Source organism: Netta rufina (assembly GCF_964035555.1).
Source record: "Netta rufina genome assembly, chromosome: 14".
Taxonomy (NCBI): domain Eukaryota; kingdom Metazoa; phylum Chordata; class Aves; order Anseriformes; family Anatidae; genus Netta; species Netta rufina.
The window spans coordinates 12,946,813-12,960,755 of NC_140137.1; the positions used below are offsets into that span (position 1 = coordinate 12,946,813).

General features: G+C 50.1%; 1 protein-coding gene across 4 annotated transcripts in view; it reads right to left on the reverse strand.

The window, feature by feature from the left end:
* The window catches only part of CYFIP2 (cytoplasmic FMR1 interacting protein 2), a gene marked incomplete at both ends in the record, with an annotated part of 43,067 nt that extends 33,897 nt beyond the window's left edge, over positions 1–9,170 (reverse strand). The window contains 8 exons of one of the 4 annotated variants that reach the window (XM_084295108.1): positions 778–882; positions 2,178–2,306; positions 3,024–3,120; positions 3,447–3,628; positions 4,525–4,626; positions 6,737–6,814; positions 6,894–6,983; positions 9,054–9,170. In XM_084295108.1, the coding sequence (XP_084151234.1) occupies positions 778–882; positions 2,178–2,306; positions 3,024–3,120; positions 3,447–3,628; positions 4,525–4,626; positions 6,737–6,814; positions 6,894–6,983; positions 9,054–9,170 (900 nt within the window). The remainder of the gene's footprint in view (positions 1–777; positions 883–2,177; positions 2,307–3,023; positions 3,121–3,446; positions 3,629–4,524; positions 4,627–6,736; positions 6,815–6,893; positions 6,984–9,053) is intronic. The other 3 variants (XM_084295110.1, XM_084295109.1, XM_084295111.1) reach the window with 3 other exon arrangements.
* Between the last annotated feature and the right edge of the window lie 4,773 nt (positions 9,171–13,943).

The window sequence follows — 13,943 nt, forward strand, 5'->3', positions numbered from 1 at the left end:
TGGACCAGCCCAGGGCTGATCTCAGCTGCACATGGAAATGGGGCAGAAGGAGGCTGCACAGCTGCTTCCCACCATGTCACTGGGAGCACCCAGCTCCTGCAGACCTTTCCTCAAAAAAATGATCTCAAAAGACAAAAGGATGCACCAAAGCCACCAGATGAGCCCCCTGAGGAACTCAGTGAGCACCTGCAAATTGCAGCCAACACAATCTCCTCAAGCAGCTTTTTCTGCCCTACAGGGAGCACAGCTTACACACCAAGTAAGACTGCCAATGACATGTTGGCTGGCCAGTTCTGTCCCCTGTCCCTCAGCACATCAGCTCAGCAGTGAACTGAGGGAAAGGAGCACGCAGCCATCACCCACACAGACCTCAGCAAACCTATCCAGGTTTGCTGGTGGCCTGAAATCATGGTACTTTTCAGAAGACTGCAAGCCAGCCTCAAAAATGTGCCCAGAGCTAGAAGTGTGCGTCAGTCTGGCACACCCTTCCCTCATCCACAAACACGAGCTTCCCACGCGCCATCCCCATCCTTCACCCCTCAGCAGGAGGGCTGTCATCGCTCATCTCTCCCACGCTACACCCACCTATGCATGTTCACAGCAATCCCATTTCTCATCCTTCAGTCTAGGTAATTTCTTGACCCTTTGGGTGTTTTTTTTTTGGAACTGTAAGTGATTCCTGTGGTTTGTTTTTTTGTTGGCAGCGCGTGCAATGATACCAGTCCATAATTCATTGGTCTGTAGTTAATTCCAGCCTCACCCAGACAGGTCACTGACCTTGAAGAATTTGTCTATTTTGCTAAGGTTGATTCTCTTCTTGGCGTCCAGTTTGTAAATGTTGCTGACGTTCCCATCCATGAGATACAGGCCAAACCCCATCACCTGGAGAAGACAGAAAGGCGAGGTTTCAATAACGTGAAGTCAGCAGTACAAGTCAGACGGTTCTCATTTGCTTAGCATGAGGAAGACCATTTCAGAATGCTGTGGCAACTGACACTCATGAGAAAACTGTATAAAATGTGCACATATCTGCAAGGACATGTGTGGCAGACAGGGGACACATGATGGAAAGCTTCTGTAAAAATGTATAACTCTCACTTGTTCCTCCTCTCTCACACATAACAACCAAAAAGTCTTCTTCACCCGTACTAAATAGGCAAACATTTGCTCCCAGAGAACTGAAAACATTTTAAATATTCTCCTGGGTTGATTTTTTCCCATTATTTCAGTACAGATCATTATAGATATTAAACATACCAACATTGTCCTTCAAAGAACCTCAGTTGACTCATCTGTGGTAATGAAGTTTTTAGGGTAATAGTGACTGTAATCACTGTAATAACTGACTTACAGTAAGGACAAACACAAAAAATAAGCAGATACTTTGGCATGTTCATCTTTGGGGCTCTTCAGAGTCAGGAAACCAAACCTGTACGGTGATCTGTCTTCTGATTATTATTGGAGATGGGTATCAAGAAGAAAATTCAGGGTTGCAAAGTTGGTGGTGATTTTAGCATATCCTATAAGGTTACCGAGGTCAAAACTGTGTTCCTGCACACCATGTACAAATGAAAAAGCGCTTCCAGCTCTGGAGAGTGCAGAGCACCCCAGGTGCTCTCATCCACCAGCTGGCACCACCTTAGTGCCAAGCAGGCAGAGCTGCTGGCAGCCTTGGGAAGAACTGGGGGAAAAGACAGAGATGGAGATGGGGAAGAGCAGACGAAATGAAGAGAGGAAAGAAGATTTTTACACGAGAACATGCACAAAGGTCAGAATGGCACTGCCCAGCAGAGGTGCCACTTCAGAGCACTGAGGTGGGACATCTCTGACCCTCATCCATGCTCAGTCTACAAAGCCACAAAGGAGGGATAAATGGGGAGGAAATGGGGGAATGGAGGTATCCCAGCAGAAGACAAAAGGTAACTGTGATCAGAAAAGAAACAGGCAGAAGTGGAAAGCAGCTTTGGTGCTGCGTGCAGAAAACTTTCCCATTTCATATCAAGCATTGTGTCCAGAAGATGTTGGCTTGGATACCAGAGAAGAGATGCACGTAAACCCAAAGGAGCTAAAAATAAAGAAAATGAAGAGAAGCATTGTCCTGGAAGGGAATTTCATTTTACTAAAACAGAAGTGGAACTGCCCAAACACTCAAACCCATAAATATGACCGAATCTTACCTTTAAAAGCATGTGTTTTTCACTGGGCGTGAGATACATCTTGTTTTCATAGTAATCCACACAGATGTTGACAATATCAGCAAGCAGTTCCTCGTAGCCAGGGATAACCTCTAGTTGTTGGTGCAGACACTGAAACAGCAATAGGGATCACATTATCCACATGGACAAAGGAACAGCAGGGATAAGTGGAAAAATACTAAGAGCATAATGATAAGAGGTTTCCTAAAAAAAAAAAAAAAAAAAAAAAAAAAAATTCTGTGTGTTTTCCTTAAGTCACAGATAGAAGATCAACCTCATGGTACCACCCGTACAGAATAAGCTTCCTTCTGTAGGACAGCTCTCCCCTTCAGACTGATCACAGCAGCCAAGCATCAGACAGTGAGATGAAAAGAAAGGGTCTGCCTCAGAAGCAGACTTTCTGATTGTCTGCTGTCTCTGTGCAATATTTTATCTAATTAGCAGAAGCTATAGAGCCTGGAGTGTGGAGGCCCCTGGTGTCTGATCTGCAGTCCCCATGCAGTTGCAGAGACAGACTAGATGGATTTCCTGGGGAAAACAAAAGTAGAGTTTCTGTGAGAAAGCCCCCTGAGAGCTCTTCTTGCACCTTTTAGACCTTTATCCTTGTCTTGACACAAACAGACCGCCAAAGCTACCCAGGATGATCCACTGGAAAGAAATACTGCTGGAATTATACTGCCTGACCCAAAGAACAACAGTCAGTGGAAATGACCCAACAAATGAGGCAGATACTGCGGCAGTTCAGTCTGAAAGACCCTCAGCCTTGGCGAGACCATTGCCTCTGCCTACACGTGGGAAGGTGAACTGGTTCGGAGGAACGGGACCTGCCTGCGTGATGCGGTTGTGGTTTGCCAGGAACATGGAGAGGTTCTGGGACTCCTGGATGGACTGGGGGTCTGCCATCTTCCGCAGAAACTGGGCAGCTCTGGAAGGGAGAAATCCAGCGTCACCAAGGCTCACCGAGTGCAGGTCCTCACCACCCACCTTCCTCACCTCACCTCATCTCACCTGCAGCTGCAGGGCTGCAGCCTCAGAGCCCCCCTGCAATACAGCTTAGCTCTTTCTTCATTTTACCAATTGTGAAACAAAACACAGAGCTCTGATGTTTGCTAAACTCACGCGGAGAGCCTACAACAGCACAGAAACCCAGCCTCCAGCCCCCTTACATCTGCCCAATCTCTCAGCTGGGCAATGCCTCCTGACAGACCAGGACCAGCCCCGTCCCTGCGCTGGCTGCTTCTCACCCCTCACCTTTTGTAGGCAGAGTGGTCATTTTTGACGCTGCACTTCATGTTCTTCAGCTCATCCAGGACAGCGAACATGTTGATGAACTTGCCCAGCGTGAGGAGGTAGGCCTCAGAGACGAAGTCCTTCCTCCGCTCGGCGTGGCACAGGCGCTTCACCTCGCTGCAGAACCGCTCGATGGCCTTGCGCTGGAAGGCAGTGGGACACGGTCACCACAGCAGGGACTCGCACACACACAGCACCACCTCCACCCACCTCTCCTTCCTTGTCCTGATGTGGACAGAGGCTCCAGGGTCCCCCTCCATTGTCACCGTGCAATGAAGCAGCATTTCAAACCACTACAGACAAATGTCCTCAGTGCTGGAGGGGAGGAGCAGGGCTTGAATCCTCTGTGCCTGCCCTGAGTGCAGCGTGTTCTGCCAAATCATGTTTTGGTCCTCTAGGTGGGGTGTTACAACTTATAGGACATAAAACCCAAATATGCCAGTGAAACCCAGTTGCAGCCAGTTAGAAATGCAGGTGGTGATGTAGAGAGTTCCCTTAAGCCCAGAGCAGCTCTGCTGGCTATGTGGTCACTGCTCTGCTGGGATCTAAGCTTGTTATCTTCTCAAGCGCCTCAAATTCAGCAACCGCTAAATGCAAGCTTCAGTGCTCTCACACTGGACAGGTACCGTGGCCAGGATTAACACATCAGCTGTACCATCAGCCTTCCACTCCTTACAGCTTTGCTTCAGAGAGAAGAGCTGAAGAGTGAGCTGTGCTGGCACCAGGCTGTCAGCACAGAAACAGCCCTTGCCTCCACCAGCCAGCACTCCAGAAAAACAGGAGCCAGTGGCATCAACTAGCTCCTACAGTTGTGGTCCTCCATGAACTTCAAGGGCATAGGTGTGTTCGCTCCCAGCTTGGGGCTGAGCAAGGGATAAATGGCACAGATTTGGCTCTGGACAGGTAACTGCAAGTAATAAACACACCACAAGATCAGGGCTCTCCAGGCTGGCGTGGTGGGCACAGCACAGCACAGCCCTGCTCAGGAACCTCACACCAAAGTAATAAATTATTTTTACTACTCCCCTTGACCGCTTACCTGAAAATACATGAACTTCATAAGCTTGGTGACTTCTGGCTCCAGGACTTCTACTGTCTTCTCATAAATCTCCACTCGGTTTGGCTGCTCATTACATTTCACCTGCAGTGCAAAGACAAACCATCTCCATCAGTATTGTTTCTAACACAGCTATGGACTTGCACCAGCCACCAACTTCTGCTTGTTTCACACTGAATCCTGTCCTCATTTGAGGACAACAGAGGGACTCCAGAGGGAGCTTGTTTTCAAGGCAACAGGTGATGGCAGAAAGGGCTTTTTCTCAGATGTGAAATCCTCTCAATTTGTTATAAATGGACACAATCCTGACCCTGAGAAATGAAATATTCTAATGTCCGGAGTAGAATACACAAAAAATGAAGTCTGCACTTGCTATACAATGTGGGAATGTTGTACCATAGATTTATTTTAGATTTTGTGTCCGTGGGAGTTTGCAACACAAGGCACCATGCTATGGCTCTGCTCTAGTCCTGCTGGGATCACTTTGGTTCTGCTGCAGACCCATTAAAAATCCCTGGGCTTGGACGTGACTAGTAGCAATGAAGTGAGTCATCTTTATCCTAAGTGAGTCCTAGGAAGCTAAATTTAAGTAACTACGTCTTGCCACCAGCTCAGCCATAGCCTGCCTTCTGCTAGCGTGGCCAGCACAGACAACAGCAGCACAGCATCAGATGTAAATGGGAGATAAGCAAAAATCTAATCAGCATCAGCAATCTCCCCATGGCTGGATCTCGTCAGACCATCAGCAGAGTATAACCCAGGGGAACTGAGGTTTGACCTTTCCCAGGGAACCGTTAACATGGGCATTGTCAGCCATGTGGAAATATTTTTTCCTGGCTCCACGGAAGTGCTGCAAGCCCTTTTATCAGTAGAGTTAATGGATGTGCACTACATCTGCCAGCTGCCTTGTCAGCCTGCGCTTTCACAGTGCTCCAGCACTGCTCGTGTTGCGGATGACAAGCTTTGCGCTGGAGTCTGAATCATGGCTCAGTGGGCCTCATGGGCAACCTTACTCATGTCTGTAGGTGTTTGCAGGATTCTGGTTGGAGAGAGGACTGAAAAACATTTGAAACAGAACCAGCAGTAGAGCAGAATGGTTAAACCCAGGACCGTCAGGTACAGAAGCAGCAAAAAAGGGCGTTTGGAGGAGACCTGGCTGGGAGGCTGATCTTCACTCCTGAAATGTTTCTGACATAGCGAAGAGCTCCTTCATACATCCTGGCTCAACACTGACCCTTCCAGGGCTTCCATGACAGCAGAGACAGCGCCCCAGCAATAGTTTGGGATGCAGAAAGCTGCCCCAGCTGCCCACTCTGCTCCATGCAAGTCAGGGAGAGTCCAAATCTGCCACGTCTCAAGAGCACCGGGTGTTGTGGTGCACAGCTAGCCATCTTGCTTCATGCAACACAAGAGTCCCACTCAGCACTGGAGCAATTTTTAACTGAAGTTGAGACACAGCATGCAGTGGTGTCAGGAAGTGTGATATAAACCAGATCTGATCATTTGACTCTCAACTTCCAAAAACTAACTGCCTTTGCCTGAAGCAAACTGCATCTCCCCACAACATGAGAGGGAAAAATATTCCAGTGGTGCACTGGAAAGGAAATAAGAGCATTGTTTTAATTAAAGCAAAGGCTACCCAATCTCCAGACAGAGCAGTGGATGGGGATCCAAGCAGCAAAACACAGCACTACGCTAAGCGCTGAGCGGGACCAGAGCTGTGCCCAGCTGCGTCCTTGTGCAGCTATGGGACACACAAGCTGGTCCTGCGATTGTGAAGTGACTTCAAGTGTGACTGCTTTGGGGAGCTGGGGAAACGGTCCTGAAACCAGGAAACATATATATATATGTAACACTGTCAGCCACAAACAGTTGCTTCATTTGTGGCTAGTGTGACTTAGCTGAGAGGTGCTGCTAAGAGGGTCAGGGATGGAGCTGCCCCTGTCATACACAAGGGTGCAGAGCCGATGTCCTTTGCTAGGGCAGCAGCAGGGACCTGCTTCTTCTGGAGTAGCTACCTGCTGCTGAGATCAGTGATTGAGACTTAGGTGGAGTTAGGAGGATAATTTGAACCCTCAATGGCCTCTCTTTTCAACTTTTTTATCTGCTTCAGTCTTCAGCCCAAATTAACCCATGCAAGACAAAACCACACAGGTGCTCTGAGCAGAGCCCTGTATGGAAAGGGCCCTGGTACCTGGGGGATGGCTCGTGAGCAGCTCCTCCACGTGTAAAGCATCACGGCGTACTCGTGGCCTTCCTCCAGCATTTCATTCTGAAACACAGAGAGGCATTGTTGGGGCAGGGCACGCGCCGTGGCTCAGCATCGCCGGGGCAGTGCCCAGGGAACTCACCATGCTGGAGTGCACCGTCGCCTGCTCGATGTACCTGGCTATGCCGGTCACAAAGGCGTTTCTGTCTTCAAAGTTTGTGTCAAAATTAGCCTGTGGGTGAAACAGGGATTGGGATTAACATACATACATGCTAGTTGTCTCACCTGATGCCGTGCGCTGGCAAATTGTTTTGGGAGTATATCCAGGGAACCCCATGTAGGCACAGGCTCGAGGGCACCTGGGGCACAGGGTCAGCCTATGAAAAATTTGAGGTGCTGGAAATGACTGCCTCTCTAGGGCTGGAGTAGATTTGTACAGGCAGCTTGCAATGCATCTGAACCACACGTGTTCCTTAGAAAAGACCCTGCATATTATATGTGTGAAGATGTGGCAATCAAGACTGACACAGCCTTATAAAATCAAGCCAAGCCAAGTGGGGATCAGTTATAAGGAACAGCAGCCACACCAGTGAGCAAACCTCTAGCGGTTATACTGAAGACTTTAGTCTGCTAACTCAAAGACAAACACAACCTCATTAACATCCATTTGTGCCCCTGACTGCTAGGGGAAGACCACATCCTGTCAGCAGGAATTGCAAAGGATAAACACGCGGAAAGGGCAGGGAAAGAGATGTCTGGAAAACATAAATACAAAAATCAGTACTCGTTCAGATGCCAGTAGCAGTGCTAGTGTTGCTCTTGCAAGCAGATGCTTTGGGAGGAAAAGTTGTTTGGGAAGCTGAGCTACTGCTTTGGGTCTGGATACGGGAGCGAGGAAGTTCAGAGCAAGGTGGGGGGTGAGAAAGCAGCTCCTTGGCCTTGCGGCACTGAGCTCCCATTCACACACTTTGTGCTTGGGCAATTTCCTCTGTCAAGGCGTGCTGATGGTATCTGCTGCAGGGCAGAGCACATGCGAGTCCCAGGCGCCCAGAGCTGCTCCTTGCAATGTCATCAGCATTGCAGCAGCCGTGTTCACCTCAGTAACCCATTTCCTGAGAGGCAAAGCTGAGAGCACAGACCTGTGGCCGCAGGGCTGCTTTTTGAAGTGCCTCTCGGACAGCGCATGTGGCTGAGGTGAAAGCAAAAGCTGGGGCTGTGTGTGCATCTCTGGGCGGCAGGGATGGGGCTAACCCCAACGTATCTGTCACGAGGAACCAAGTTGGACAAACGCCTCCAGATCTGGTTAAGATGAGGTTTTTAGGTCCAGATGAGTGCACACTTGTGATATGAGACATGAGTGAGGCTATGCCATAAGACACTTCAGCCGGTCGCAGGACACAAGCCAGTGAAGATTAAAAATTGTTTTGTGAAGAGAGATGCTAAGTTGATACCAAGATTTTCCAGGGCTAGCTGACATTTGAACAGCCCAGAAATGCCTTTGGGTTTGATAACCCATAGAGATACTAATGCTACTGAACAAGCCCGCAGCTTGACCTGCTGAAAGAGATACTGTAATTCCAGAGCCCTGCCTACACGGCACGGCCGTCCCTGTATGGGTGCATTTATGTACAGTCACGGGTAAACCACGAAGACAGGAATGGCAGGACAGAGAAAGTAACCCCACGTTATATTTAACCCCGGGTGGGTGTAGTAGGACAGGGTGTGGTGGCCAAGCAGTTGAGGCATCCCGCTGTGGATGCACAAGCAGGGGTCTGAGCCTTGCCCTGGGCTCACGCCCAGCTTGGTCAGCACAGCTGCAGCTAAATCTGTGGGTGTTTGAGGCAGAGCAGTGATTGTGGGCACTGCCCTCCCCTGCATGCCCTCCGCTTCCCCCAGCAGCAGCTCCAGCTGTGCTGGCAGCACAGGCCAGCCAAATTCAGGCAGAATTTTGATTTTGGCTTACTTGGACACATGCAGTACCATGAAAAGGAAGCACAGAAATACATGCGCAATAAAACATCACCGAGAACTCTCTGCTGTTATCACAAACCTTATCTCTGGCTTCTCACTGGTTCATGCCCTCTTGTCCTCATGGTCAACTTCCCTACATCGTGCTCAGTGCTAAAGATCCCTTTCACCAGTCTCTCTGGGAGCAGATTTGTGGCTAGGTCTGTTGTGAATATTTCTTTAAACACACCGAACCAGGAACATTTTTTGCTCGTTCTCACAGCACCACGCACCCCCCTGCTTTGCATGAACCCCTGCACTTTGCATGCCCTGCTGCGGCCGGGGCTGGAGGTACCTGGTACATGATGGAGGAAGGGGGCGGCTCGATGCATGGCTGCTGGTCGGGCAGGGGCAGCTCCTCCAGCAAGTCCACGTTGGACAGGGCGTCCTCTAGTGTGACGTGGGTGGTCATGGTTCTGGCTCTTCAGTTTCCACGCTAGATCCAAAGGAAAAGAGAGGGAGACAGACAGTCAGCAGGCAGAAGCCTCAGTGGGAAAGCACCGAAGGATAAAACTGGAACCAGGACTAGCTTGCACCGCAGTGGGTATGATCCTGGTTCATCTTGTTTTCCTTTTCTTGTGTATTTAACCTATATCTCTGTGTCATCTCTCCTTCCATGACTCAATAACAAAGCAGGAATGCAGAATAAGAGGAACACAGCCACCCACCCATGTCCTCCTTTACTTAACTCTATGCAAAACTGCTGGAGACACGAAACAGCTGGGGGCTGCAGCGCAGCTTAAGCAGCCTCAAGTGAAAGCTTGTGCTCCAAAATGCAAAGTGGTGCTTTCCAAAATCTCTCCTGAAGCAGCGTGATTAGAAAAGCATGACCAGCACTGACGCTCACATGATCGCCTTCCCACATACATGAGCAGAGCTGGAAACTGTAAACACCGAAGCGATTTTCACAGGTGAACCGGAAAGGATCAGCTTCTGCACAGTCAGGCTGTGGCAGCTCAAGCAGCAAAAAAAAAAAAAAAAAAAAGTTGCTGTGCTAAAATAAGAAATTTCCTTGCTTTAACCAGACATGCAGTGGCCCCTGCCCAGCCCCAGCCTGCCCTGCAGCTGCCACCGGCGGTGTCCTGAGACGGTGCCAGCTGCACATGAAATAAAAAGCAAAGGGAAATGGTTCTGAAGGAGCTCGCTGGTGATTACCCCTGTGCCGAGCACCGATGCGGACAAGCTGATACGCAGGATCAAGCTCTCTGTCCCTGATTTCTTTTGCTCTTCACCTTTGCATGCGCAAACATGGAGGGAAGCTGCTGTCATCCGGGCTGAGCACTTGTATAACCACCGCCACCGGGCTCCCCCAGTTAATGCCTAATCCATGTGCAGGAGCTGTGGCTGACCTGGAGTCTGTCCTCTCGGAAAACATGCAGCTGCATGTAGGTATTTGTAGAGAGACAACTGGCTTTGAGAACTGACATATTGTTCGATTAGCAGATCGCCCCTCTTTCGAGGAGCGCTTTTTTTACCAGTTGGAGCCTGTCTAGTTTCTAATGTGAGCCATCGGGTTTTATCACTTTAATCTGTAAGACAGTAGAGCTCAATAGAGCTCAAAGTTCCCATCAAGATACTCGCAGATTTCAATACAAACACCCTGCAACCTTCGCTTCTGCTCAGGCAACTGGGCCAAGCTCCTCGACTGCCTTGTTATTGGGTATGTTTTTCCAATCCTTTCATCTCTTTGGCTTTTCTCTAAGCTTGATCCAATTCTGCAGCTTTTTTTTTTTTTTGCCAAAGCGCAGGACACAGGGCTCCAGCAACGCCTGCACAAGTGCCAGATAGAAAAGTAACACCATGTCCCTTCCTGCTCACCACCATATCCTTGGTCACAACAGCAGCTCCACAGGCGCTCCCGTTCAGCTGATAATCTGCTACAATTCCCCTAGGTCCTTTTTTCATGTTGTTGTTTTTAATTGAGTCACTGTTTCCCCGAATACAAGTTTGCTTTTCGTTTCCAGCACTGGGAGCACGGAAGGACAATGGCTGTGGGATGGCCACAGACAGACACACGTGCACTCAGCAAGGAGCACAGCCAAGGGGGCTGCGGGCAGCCTGCAGTCCTGGGGGTGGCTTCGTGTTGGTGAGGAGAGGGCCTGCTGCCTGCACGCAGGAGCTGCAATATCTCTGAGCCTGGTAAAACCCACGTCACCTCCCCAAACGCCTCCCCAGGGCACCAGGCAGCTGAGGAACAGGCTTGGTTGTATTTGCAGCTTGAAGAACCACGAAATAAGTATCTGGAGAAAAGAATTCTCAAGCAGCCCCTTCCCTACTCACTCAAATTTCTTTTTTCCCCCGTCACCCCCTTTGGCCCCAGTTGCTGCCTGTAACAAGGTGCAAAAAGTGCCCAAAGCAGCTGCTCTGTCCTGTTCTGAGCAGGAGATCCGGGTCCCAATTCGGCATCTCAGACCTGTGGTGCCGGCCATGGCACAAACCTGCAAGAAGCCAACAGCCCCTGCCCCATAGGTCTGGCACTCCGTTGCAGGAAGGGAGGAACCACGTAGAAATAACGAACAGAAGAGGAAGCCTCGAGCACCGGCAAGCTATCAGCCCTGGCCACAGCCCACCCCCTGCTTTGCCATGGCTCAGCAGAGTGCAAGAACCGGGATCCAGGTGGAAAAACTGCCCGAACTTTGTGGGTTTACCAGATGAGTCCTCATTGCAACATCCCTGGGAGTGACGGGGACTCCCGGTTTCAATTCTATGTTTTCTTCAGCGCAATGGCAGAAGCAAAGGAGACGAAGGGGAACAGTGAAGTCAGCCGGGACTTCCTCTGGGTCTCAGGCCCTTGGCAAGCCGTGGCAGAGGGCAGCCCTGCAGCTGGCAGCACACGGTGGAGGGGACACCGGTCCAGGGTTGGCAGACCAGGATCCCTACCCCACAGCATCCCCGGAGGAGCAGCCTCAAACAATTCTCCATGGCGCAGGCGCTGCCCTGTCACATCCAGCTTCACCCCCTCCGTTCAGCAACCAAGTGACTACAACCAGGGAACTACAGGGGTCCTGGGGGCACCCACTAAAAAATCCTCATTAAGCCTTACCCCCCAACCCTGGCAGAGCTGTGCCAGCTGTGCCTGCAGCTCACCAGCGGCGCTTCCTTCCTGTGCCAGCACACGTGGGGCTGCGGCCGCGCCGCTCGGGGTGGAGCACGGCGGCGTGCCCCAAACGGGGCTTTTTTGTTACCATAGCTCATGGGCTGCGGGGTAAGGCTTTCCTTCTCATACAGGAAACATATCCTGCCTGCGTGGATTCTTGGGCTGCTACAAGCTGCCTCTCGAAACTATTTTCTTCTGCATATCCTGCCTCTGATCCGAGGCTGATGCTCCTCCGGCAACGTGCGTTTTGGTAGAACTCAACGTGAGCCTGGCAGGAGCCGGCCCCACCCTGGTGAAACCCTGGGGAGCAGAGACATGGCCAAAGGGCTAATTACAGCTTCTGCTGATGAGCAGCGGCGCTAACGAGAGCTGCACATACTTCCTGCCCGTCCGCTGCAGAAACTTCTTCCTCCTGTGGTCCCCCTGGGGCAGGTGATGCTTGGTGCTCCCCGTCCCACCTGCTCAGAGTGCCAACCCCAGGCACGCCAGCCACACAGGATCCACAGGCCCAGCCCCACCACTCTGTAGCTAAAATTAAGGTAAATCTGTTGTGAGAGCAGCCTAGAGAGCGTAGCAAGGTTTTGAGAAAGAGCAAGGATGGACATCCCTGATGCCTGAGCTCGCAGTCTCAGGGCAGGTCCTACCTTCCCCACTGAAACGCTCGCCCAGAAGTGTCTGTGCAGCATCATCCTCTTCACAGCGAGAGGAACAAAGAAGCCTTTATTGTTAGAGCAGCTTGGGGGAACAAAGGAAGACTTCTGAAAGCAGGGCCATAATGAATATGTTGCATGCATGTGTGCTTGGCTTCGAAGCTGCGCAGCTGAGAGTGCTGGGGAAGTGGCACGGGCTGCTTCGGGTTTGCAGCTCACCTGCTCCTACAGCAGGCATCCACGCTGGGGCCGCAGGAGCGACCAAGGGCAGGAAAGGAGGAAAGAAATCACAGGAATTCTGGAGATTGGCAGTAACTCTGCGTCCTGCAAGCCTGGGGTGAGAGGAGCAGCAAATTGACTTTTGATGGGGAGATGGTGATACGGAGAAAAAGGGCAAACGTCTGGTCACCTCCGGGGGATTTGGGATTCTTTTCCTGGGCAACCTGGGAACGTCATGTAATTCATGTTTGCCCCTCTGACAATGCTTCCCCCCTTACTCCAAAAAGCCTTTAATCCATGGTCACGAAGCATCTTGGCCCAGCAAATGCCCAGCTGACTGATGCCTCAGGCACACAGCAGGACATTTCTGGTACCCATTGCCTCACAGCAAGAGGAGGGTGAATGCTGCTGGCTGACAACGTACTTTCAGTTAAGTAGAGTAACTTTGGGATGCAAAAGGTTAGTTTAACCCTTGCCTAAAATTCACGAGATTAACATCCCCTGTGGTTTAGGATGCATGACATCAAACCTTCCTTGCATGCTCTAAGAATCACTTGTAATTTCAACACCACGCCAGTCAGGAGGTTCTTTGCATAAGCGGATAAACACAGCCAGGATGAGCAAGGCTGGCAGAGCTGGGCTCCTGACCTGCACAGACACAGGCATTAATGACCATGAAATTACTCTTCCCATCAAAAAGGAAGCCAAAGTGCCCAACTCCTGAAGCTGTTGGTCTGCATCTCCACTCTGCATTTTCAGCCACCCCATTACGGTGGAGTTTCAGCCATCTCTGCTGTCTCTGTTTCTCAGCAACATTTTATTTGGAATTTATTTCTTACAGAATAAATTGATCAAATTTTTTTCTGGTGCCAAAGAAAGAGGGTCAAGGCAAAAGGCTGGTATAGGAAGCTACATTTCCAGTATAGTTGAGAAATTTAGAGCAAGTTTCCAGGCAAGCTCCTTTGCTGACAGTCAAAGCACTTATTGAGAATTTGAACCATACAGAAATGAGCTGTTAATAGTCGGACAATTACTGATCTTCCAGAAATGATCATCCTATTTTCATGCAAATAAGATAACTGTTTGTTAATAAAGTTCTTATTATGATAGGATAGCCTGCTTTGCTAAAGAGACCCGGGTCAGAAAATGGAAGATTTTCCATATTCCTCGGGCTTCATTAACAGCAATTAGCTGCACAGAGAAAAGGAGAAAGGCATTA